The sequence below is a fragment of the Manis javanica genome, chromosome 9 (genome assembly GCF_040802235.1).
Source record: "Manis javanica isolate MJ-LG chromosome 9, MJ_LKY, whole genome shotgun sequence".
Classification (NCBI taxonomy): Eukaryota; Metazoa; Chordata; class Mammalia; order Pholidota; family Manidae; genus Manis; species Manis javanica.
This window is the reverse complement of record NC_133164.1, coordinates 80,187,817-80,197,975: the sequence shown is the minus strand read 5'-3', so window position 1 is coordinate 80,197,975 and position 10,159 is coordinate 80,187,817. Positions and strand designations below refer to the sequence as shown.

Sequence of the window (10,159 nt, the reverse complement as noted above, 5' to 3'; positions counted from 1 at the left end):
TCAGGGTCAGGCTGCTGGGGCTCTGGGAGGGCGGGGAGGGAGCGGTCCGCTTGCTGTGAGAGGCAATTACCTGCCCCAAAGGAAACCAAGTTTATTGGAACTTGACCAAGTACACAGCGACGCAGTCCGGCTCCTCGGCTCTTGATGTGGGGGCTTTGAATGAGGCGGCGTCACAGTCTCTTCCCTTCTTCCCCAGACCCCACACTTAGCCCCGGCTCCCCTCCTTGCAGCCTCCTCTCCTTCCAGCCGAGCTCCCAGGCACGTTTCTTCTGCTGCCAGGCAGGAAAAGTTCCGGGCAACGGGATAAGCCTCCCGGTCGTGGGGGAGGCGGAGAGATGAGAAAAGGAAAAGAAACAGAAACAAAGCAAGAAAAACTTTACCGGAGGAGTGAGCCCGAGCCCCGACGCTCCGCGGCCGGTGCCCAGTTTCCCGGAATCAGGGTCCTCCGCCCCCGCATCCTTCTCGACCCCTGTTCTTCCCCAGTCCCCCAAGCCGCCCACTCTCCCCCCACCCCGACCCCCATTCTTCCCCAGGCTCCCCGCCCCCCGCGCCCGTGGGCGTGTCCTCCGGCCGCGGGGAGGGCCGGCCGCGGGCGGGGCCGCCTCCCCGGGCGCTCCTGACAGCCGCGGGCGCGGGCCCCGTGCGCAGGACGGGCCGTGCCTCCGCGCGGGTGACGGGCCGGGGCGGCGGCCCAGCCTGGTCCCCGCCTTTGTTCTCCGGCCGGAGCGGAGCCATGCGCGGCTGACGATGGAGGTGGAGGACTCGGGCGGCGTGGTGCTGACCGCCTACCACTCGTACGCGCGCTCCCAGCAGCCCAGCTCCGAGCCGCGCTGCGCGCCCCGCGCCGCCAGCCACCCGGGCAGCAGGTACCCAGACGCTCCGGCGCGTGCGGGCGAGTCCCGGGCTGGGGCTCCTCTGGCAGCTGTGCCTTCGCCAGGGCGTGCGAACCCCCATCTCTCGATTGCGGTCCCAGGTTTTGGTGGACAGGATGAGGGAGTTCCCGTTCTTTGTGTTGTGCTTGCCTGGAAGTGGGAAGTGCCCGAAGTCTCACCCGGCAGTGGCCAGAGGAGTTGGCCAGCGGAGGCTGGCTGCGGAGCTATGTTCTTGATGAATAGCCCTGTGCCTCATTTTTGCCAAATTCAACCCTTGAAATATTGGAGAATTAAAAAATATATGTATTTAAAATGAAGTTCAAGGAGAAAATGAAAGAAGAATCGAAGTACATTGTCCTAAATCCTGCAATATTGCCGAGTTTCTTTGGTAACTGCTTGCCACCTGAGCTCAAATGTAGATGGAGCAATCCTCTAACAAGTAAATCTCAGTAGACTTAAAAACAATTTTATTTCCAGGTTTTAAAGACCTTTAACTGTATAAATACATTGGCATCAGTATTTTATTATTGCTAATGTTGACTCAATGCTGTAAATGAAATTATACTTTATTTCTTTTGGGTCAAAAGAAACCTATAGCCATCTCATTGTGCATTTAGATTTAATAAATCAGGGATCTATGTAAATTAGTCTGTATCCCTGTGCCCATCTATCTGATGCAAGATCAAGGCCAATGAGACTTCCATTAACTAAATGAAAATTCGCAGAAGCTTAGGAAGTTTCCTTGGTGTATTACAGTAACAAACAGGAGGGTTTGATATCTGACACATATTTGGGGGAAGTATTTTTATTTAAGTGTGCTTATTTATCTGCTATGGATCCGTTAATGAATGGTTTTCTTTATAAGTGGGGACTTGCAGTGGTGTGCTTTTTTGCATTGAGTTTATCATTTATTTTTTGTCATACTTTTATCTTTAGTTGTGTTATAATGATTATGTTTCCTAATTTAATTGATTTGTGAGGTTTTCAACAGATTGTGATTTTATTTAAAGGAGTACTCTTTTGGCTAGTATCCATCAGAAGAACAAACTGTTGGCATGAGATATGTGTTAGGCTTGGCTAACAAAGACAATATTGTTTCTTCCAAAGAGAGCAAGTTGAGTGAAATCTTATTTCTATGTACAGACAGTGAAAAAATTAACATTTGTTTTCTAGCTTTAGAAACTGTGTATGTAATTTTAAAAAGCTATGTGAAGATAACTTGTATTTGTCTTTAGGTTATTTTCTAAACATAATCCTTAACTATAGTCACTCAGATTGTGAGTAATTAAATAGATCTAAGTGATTTGACGAGAAGCAGGGGCCTGGTTTGTACATTTTTAGATGGTTCTGGTTTGGCTGTCCTGACTGTAATTCTCAGCAGCTGTCTAGGAGCAGTAGCTAGATTGTGCCATTTGGGCTATCTGAAACAACATCCGTTTCCAAAGCAAACTGGAGAAGTTCCATTAACTCAGCATGTGGGCTTGTGGAATGATAATACACTAGAGCAAAAGAGTTGGGCAGTTTCATAGCTCGTGTATTTTACCATATGGTTGCCAATTAGATTTATGTTGCACCAAGCTTGTATTTCTTGGTGACTGCCCTCCATCCTCTGTAGGAAACTTTGTGCCACTCACCCTCTGATGCAGGAGATCATTCCCCCAAAGTAAATCATGAGAGAATAGCTTAATTCCTTGGTTCCAGTAACTGCAATAAAAAAGAAGTTCCTGTATTTACCAGGAGCCAGAGGACACCATCAATCGTGAGTCTGATAACAGAAATAATCAGGCCCCGAGTTATTAACCTTTGACTCACTAACCTCTGATCAATACTTCCTTTCAAGCCAAGGAACCAGATCGCATTGTTCTCCTTATGAAGAAAGCACTCTCTCTTTTGAGAATAGCCTTTCCTTTAAATTGCTTACGTATGTGTAACACATTTGTGAAGTAGTGCCCAGCATGGCACTAGGAAGCATGGACTATTGTATCCGACTTTCTAAGGGTCATCACTCTGTAGCCCCGGTAGCATAGGTTCAATTCAAAGCAAGCCGTCCCCCTGTTTGCAAGTCTCCACTCCATCTGACCTTACGTGCTTTTGATTTTTTTTTTTGGCTTATTTCTCCCACTAAAATATAATTTCTCCATCTCTCTTTCTCTCTCTTCACTGTTCCCTTTTCTTTACTATTGTACCCCAAGAGCCTAGAGCAGTGTTTGGTAGGTTGTAGTAGCTCAGTAAATATTTGTTAAATAAATTAATGAATTCCTACCAAGATTATAAAATGGCTAAGATAAAACGGCAGGAATTTAAGCAGCAGAAGTCAGCCTGTTTGCTGCACTACGGGCCAGCAACCTGTTAGCCATGAGGGACGCAGAGGTGAATCAGACGAAGTCCTTGCCTTGAGATGTGGCTCTTCACCTCCCAAACCAATAGGATTTTTAGAAAAAGCTTGAAGTAAGTAGCAATATTTTGAAATCAGGAGGCTTCAGATATAAATCTGGACTTCTGGCTTTCTAGTAAAAAGAAAAATGAAAGGATCCAGCAACTTGGACCCTGCTGCTGGCTGCCAGCCCTGGCTGAAGCAGGGTAATGGTTGCCCCTTTACACGCCTCTCCCTGTAACTCTCCCACACTGAAGCTGCTGTCCTTGGCAATTTCTCTTGCGTCCTGCCCATTTTATTTTATGTAAGTCGCCAGGATAAAGTGTACCTGCCAGTTACTCAGGCTCGGTGTCAGACATCTGGACTCCGCCCGTCACCTGCGCTTACACCACGTAATACCACGTGTCTGGGCAACTTGCTTCAGTTTAGTCTTCCCCGCCAAGGAAGCATCCGGTAATTGTTAGCTGTCTTATTCCTGCTGTCACTTTTAATCACCATTGTTGTTGATGTAAAGAGGCAAAAAAAAACATTTTTGGTACTTATCCCCAAAACTTAGTCAGGAAAGAGACTTAAGAGTACTGTTTGTTGGGAAGAGGGAAGGTAATTCCTTATTTCACAGACCACGCTGTTTACATTCTATTGCAAAGGACAGAAGAGAATGAAGGATCATAAATTCTCAGTTCTGTTAAACCAGTGGCTTGAATTGTCTTTAAAATCATGTGATTTTTAGAGAGGCTAAGCCCCTAGACCCTTCTTCAGAACCCAGAGTGAAAACGGTGACGTACATATGAAATAATTTCACTTACGAAATGAGAGGTACTGAAGATAAATCTGGATATTGTGTTTTTCAAAGTTTTTCATATAAATAGTATAGACATTTTTTGGTGAAGATATAGTATAAAATGGCCGTGTTTCTGATGTTTGTCTCGTTATACCATAAACTTCCTGAGAAAGGACATAAACAGAAGAAGAAAAGAACCAATTCTTCCTCAAAAACAAAGAAGCTAACCAAGGTTATCCTAGGAATTCTAATTCTACAGCAATGTTAAAGCTTTTGTAAAGGGAATATTGTTCCCTAATATTGAAACTGTTCATTCCAGTGGGAATGGCTTGATTAAAATGGAATTAATGATGATTACAAAGGAAAGATTTTATTTTCGGAAAAGACTAAATTTAGCAACTTTCCAGGACATATTTATTGGTACCTTCCTGGACTGAAATTAATTAATTAGAAAGACATTTATTTCAGTGTGCTGACTCTTGCTCAGTTAAGCACTTACGTACACACAGGTACACCCGATTCTGGGGCATAGTAGTTATACTTTATTTCCAGAGGACTTAGAAATAGTAATGAAGTAGGATTCTTAAAGAGAGCGTAAGATATTTATAAATCATTCTTTATGTTATGGTTGAAACCAGATTTGGTGTCTCTGGTTTCTTTTTACAGTGGGGGCCCTGCTGAGTGTAGGTGCCTCCATATGTAGAGCTGTTTGAGAACATCTGGCACATTTCCTTTGATCATGTCATTTGGCTAAACATTTGTCCATTTGCTCTGTCCATTTTAACCGGCTCAGTTCTCCCTTATCATTAATCCTATAAGTATCTACAATGATTCAGGAAACTTTAGAGTGTTGTAGAGTCACTTTCATGTGAATAAGGATAACTTTTTATTTTGATATAATACTAGACATAGGGAAAACGTGAGAATGTAGTACGGAGAGCTCCCTGTAACCTTCACCCAGCTCCCCTTCATGTTGACATTTTGTATAACCAGCGTTCCATTATTAAAACTGAAGAATTAACACTGGTATGGTACTATGAACTAAACTGTGCACTTTATCCTGATTGCAGCAGTTTTTCCCCAGCATTGGCATTTGTCTGTTGTCCAGCTGAATTTGGAATGCCACACTGACTTGAATCATGCCTCCCCTACCTCCTCCAGTCTGTGACTGCCTGCTCTTGTCTTTTATGACCATGGCTCTTTTGGAGTACTGTTTCGTAGGAAGTTCCTCAGTTTGGGTTGGTCTGATGTCTGCTCATTATTAGTTTGAAGTTATGCATTTTGAGTGAGAATTCTGCAGAATGATGTCAGTCCCTTCTCAGTGCATACATATACAAGGAGTATGTGATGTCAGTATGTCTCATTAATGTTGACATTAGTCCCAATCACCTGGTTAAGGTGGTTCCTGCCAGTTGTCCCTGCTGTAAAATAACCCTTTGCCCCTGTTTAATAAGTATCTTGGGGGAGGTACTTTGTAACTATGAAATACCCTGTTTCTCTTCAAGTTTTCTTTTTCCTCCAGGGTTTTTAGCATCCATCTATTAATCTTGCCAGGAATATTTACCATGGTGTTCTAATGGTGATTTTCTATTTTTCTCAATCCTTCTATGTTGATGTATTTTACATATAAAGTCACGTTGAGTACTCTCACTGATTTTATCATTTTTACCTCCTTTACCCTTAAAAAGCCAACCAACTATAAATAGGCATCAATAGTCTATTTAATCTACTGTTCTCTAACAATTTTGCTACAAATATGTAAAATGGTTTAATTTTATCTGAGTTCATGAAACCTATAATGATAAATTCCTTAATTTTCAATGTTACATGATTTCTTGGAAGCTAAATTTTTTTATAGGCTTAAAACCAATCAGAAAGTTGCTGCTAAATTAAATTCTGCATGAAGAGAAGGTAGTTGTTAAATCCCACTTTGCCTGGAGAGTGTTAGCAAGGCTCTGTTTTTATTTTCTTAGAACTATGTTTATATCTGATGGAAAACATTTTTCCCTTACCAGTGTTCCTGGGATGTTCCTTCAACATTTGCAAATGTATCATAACTTAAGCGAACATGCTAGTTTGCAAATAAACAAATTTTCTTCTCAGTGCATCCTTAACCAATCTTTTTCACTTTTGAAGTAATTGCCATCCTCAGTTTCCTCAATCTGTGGTCCCTGGATATCTGCTCCAGCAAAGTAAAATGTTCCCTAGCAAAGCACAGGAAGGGAATAAAGTGTTTCTCAGAAGAAAATTTTGGAAATAAGATGTATCCATTTAAACAATAGACTTTGTTTTGTGTTTAAGTCTCTTTGGATACAACTATAAAGTCAAACATACCCTTAAGTAGTGCAGAAATGAAACTTTTCTGAATGACTCACCATTAAAACAGTCTTATTATCCTGCTGTAGTAAAGACTGTCACTGAGGAGGGAGAATTTGCTTGCCTTCATAGTGAACGTTTTCAGGCAGCCCTGAAAGCCTTTAGCAGTACTTCCGTTCTTTCTAATACCGTTATTTTAAACATGCTTTGTAATTTGCTTTTGATTAGGTAATCAAGCTTGTGAAAACTATAAAAAGAAAATGATGTTCGAAGGGCTAAAATGTATAATCTAACAAAAGATTCTGATAGCATTTATTTGGGTTTCTTTCTGGGTTTCTTTGGTTTACTGTTTGCTTTCATCTTCTGGCTGTGTTCTGGTTTCCTGAGCTAATGGATTTTATATGAAGTATTATTCTTTATCACACAAAGTTCGTGTATCCATTTCTTTGTGCTTGTTAGAGGATTTATGTCTAAACAAAATAATAATGTGCCCAAAAGCTTCAAGCTGCATTATTCTCTAACGTGGGAACTAAAGGAGTAGATTGCTTTCCTCTCTATTAATCTTAATATTTGGGGTTTATGACACATTCTTTGGGTATTAAATCTGTTATGGCACTGTTCAATAAATGCTCATTATAGATAAAACTATCCATGTGACGGACATTAAGAGCCAAGCCATCCCAGGGATGGGAGAACATACCTTAGTACACACTTATGTCACTTAGAGGACCAGCTGTGCTGTCTCATCTTACTCTGAAAACTAATTAAATCTGTGCATCCCATTCTGATCCTTAGATGAATAGATGATGACTGCATACAAACACTCACTACAGAGGACAGGAAGGGGAAACTGGAAACCAAAGACGGCTGAGTATGCAGACTTTCTTTTAAATGGTCAGATACTTGAGATTGATTTCAGGGATTCCAAGTTGTGGTGATGACTGTCTTTTATGGGTAAGAGATAAATCTTTATATTTAGGTGAAATTTTGTGGTAAGCCATGAAGTTTACTTCTGTATGTCTGTAGTGTATACAGAACCAAATCCCTTTGAAGTTTTCTGTTCAGTATTCATTTATGAAAATCAACTTAGAAAACACTGGTCGGTCCATTTGCCTTTATACAAAGGTTCATCAGTGTATTTATGGTTTCATATTTTTGTTGACAGAGCTGTAGAGAAATCTGACAGGTGTTCAGAAAAAATGGTGAACATACAAAATGACATTATAACTAATGATATGATATTCCATCTCTTCCTCCTCCACTTTTCCCTACCCTTCTTATTACCACTCCTAAAAATTCATGAGTAGCCTAAGTTAACATGTCAGTGTTTGGGACTAAACCCATGTTTAAGTGGCAGGAGATTAAAAGCTAAACCAAGGAGAATAAATGTAGATAAAGAAGTAAGGACTAGACTTCGTTTCTGAAGATTTCCTTGACACTGGTAGCCCGATTTTCACCTATCATAGTAATAACAGTCATTTGGTAATTAATCACTCACTGTCCTGTGATATCAGCTATTAAAAGAAAAGGCTAGTTTTATTGAGCCCTTATTTAGTTTGACATGTATTACCTTGTCTAATCCTTATAACAGTCCTATGACATAGGAAGAAACTGAGGCACAGAGAAGCAGCCCATGAACATAGTGAGTAATGACAGAGCCTGGATTCCCACCTGGTCTTTCCCAAACTGGTGCTGTTAACCTGTTGTTTAAATCTTGAAACATTATTTAATATGTTGTGGCTTTTGTGTCTTTCTGCCTTAGTTTGGTTATAGGTTTTTTGAGAGTAGGGACAATATTAATTTATCTCCCTTAGCAAACCAAAAGTAGCAACTTTCAACATAGATGTTATACAAATATTCAGTTTGATATAGTCTTTCCTTTTGCAGTATTTTCTATTCTGTTTTAGTGAAATAAACATAGAGTGGGTTTGATGTGAATGGGTGCAAATAGTTTGAGAAATTTTGAAGGTAGTACAATATTAGGATTTTAAAATTTTAATTTAAAAGCTATATCCTTGCTCTTCATGCAGTTTTACTTAGGTAACAATATTTTAAAATAGACAGAATGTGCTGGAAAAGTAACTTAGCTTGACCAAGAAGGTTAAGTCCAAACAATCAGTAACAGGAAATCCTCCTATGGTTCGTTTGGGCAAAGGGGGAGGGCAATTTTTAATCCTTTATCCTTAGGATTATGTTCTTAGTAATTAGATCTCATAATTTTTCATTTTCATTTTGTCAATTGCTTTCTTGAACTAACTAAGACAGATTTCTATGGTTAAAAACATATTTTTCACTGCATTTGTCGCACTATGGCTTAAAGCATAAGAATTCTTAATGAAGATGAGAACCATGCTGCAGGAGAGACTTCAGGGGGCTTCTTCTTTTCTCTCCCCGTGTTCAGTTAAGTTTTCCCATTATCCTAATTTGAAAACAACCAAGGGACCAATCTAGGTCCTGAACCATGCTTTTGTGAAGTTCAGGGCTGTTCTAAATCTTGCTGAAAAATTTGGGATAAGGTAAGATAGACTGTGGCAATCCAGACATCGAACGGGCCATCCCTAGACTTCCATACCTGGGAACAGCCCTTATCATTAGTGACCTTGGAACAGACAATACTGGCCTAAATTGGGCTGCAAGGATGACTAGTTCGAAAATGAACCCAGGGCCCGCTGTAGTCTGGACTTGAGTCTTCTGGAGAGATCAGCATCAAAATGGTCTTCAGGCTCTTTATTTATTCTTGAAGGTATTCATTTTTATAACCTTTGATTCTTAAGACACCAGACTACAGAGACTGGACAGTCATTCTGGTTATATATGAACTGTGTGATCTTCACTCCTGTGTTAACTGCCATACCTTAAGTCTCCTCTAACTATTCTTAACCAGTCAGGGAGTTGAGAGTGTGTTACTAACAGGAGCTAAGCTTCTTGAAAGACTGGTCATGAGTAAGGACTGCGTGGAACAATCTCTGTGATATAACTGGAGAGCAAATGATGGCAAAGTTTCTGGCCGAGATTCTCATAAGGAATTACCAGCGTGTTGAGCCAGACCACAACATGGACTAATGTGTTAGGGGAGTGGTCCAGTCAAGGAAATCATGGAAGAGGGGAAATTGGCTCCCTGATGGGGAAACATGAGGGTATAGAACTAGGGAAAAGGTGGCGGTGATTATGAGAATGGCATTTCCTTAGCTTCCTTTCAAACATGATTACAACTACTCATGTACCTTATCTCACTCGGTGTAACTTGGAGAGTCTCAAAACCATACTTGCTGCAACTTTTCATTGGCATCTTAAAGGAAAACATTTGCTGACCTCAATAGCGTGAGCAATTTAAAGGGGAAAGAGCTGACTTAAAGCTTCCTCAGATTCTGTTTTGAAAAACAGAGGATAGGACGACTAGCCCTTGTGATTTATAATATACCACAATTTAACTTCTGTCCCTCCTCATTTATAAAGCTGGGTGATTACAAGGGCAGCTTGGCAACTGTTTTTGTACAGTGAATTGTGCTTAGTTGCAGAAAGCTCTGCTCTAGAGGACTCCCACCTCTGCCAGTTGCTAGAAACATGTAATTGGAAAAAGCAGGCGATGTTCTGTCTTTTCAAAGCTGTGTCATCCTTTGTGGGGTAATGAGTCAACACCAGCTAAAACAACATGAGTCATTGCTTAGAAGAAGCCCAAATGAAACTGATTTTGATTATACCCCTCCTAAACAAACACGATACTTCTCTTATCCAGACTTGAAAAAAGTTCCTATTATGAAAGTTCAAAAAAAAAAATTCAGTTAACTGAATTTTATCCTGGTTTATTCTCACCTG

At 40.8% G+C, this 10,159-nt stretch overlaps 1 protein-coding gene across 11 annotated transcripts in view; it reads left to right on the top strand.

Moving 5' to 3' along the window:
- Positions 1 to 539: 539 nt before the first annotated feature.
- ARHGAP28 (Rho GTPase activating protein 28) overlaps positions 540 to 10,159 on the top strand; it is a 174,386-nt gene continuing 164,766 nt past the window's right edge. For 4 of the 11 annotated variants that reach the window (XM_073212823.1, XM_073212827.1, XM_073212822.1 and 1 more), the window contains exon 1: positions 540 to 866. Coding sequence is in view for 4 of the 11 variants with exons in the window: in XM_073212819.1 (XP_073068920.1) it covers positions 748 to 866 (119 nt within the window). In the remaining 7 variants the exon portion in view is untranslated. The remainder of the gene's footprint in view (positions 867 to 10,159) is intronic. The other 7 variants (XM_073212829.1, XM_073212820.1, XM_073212818.1 and 4 more) reach the window with 4 other exon arrangements.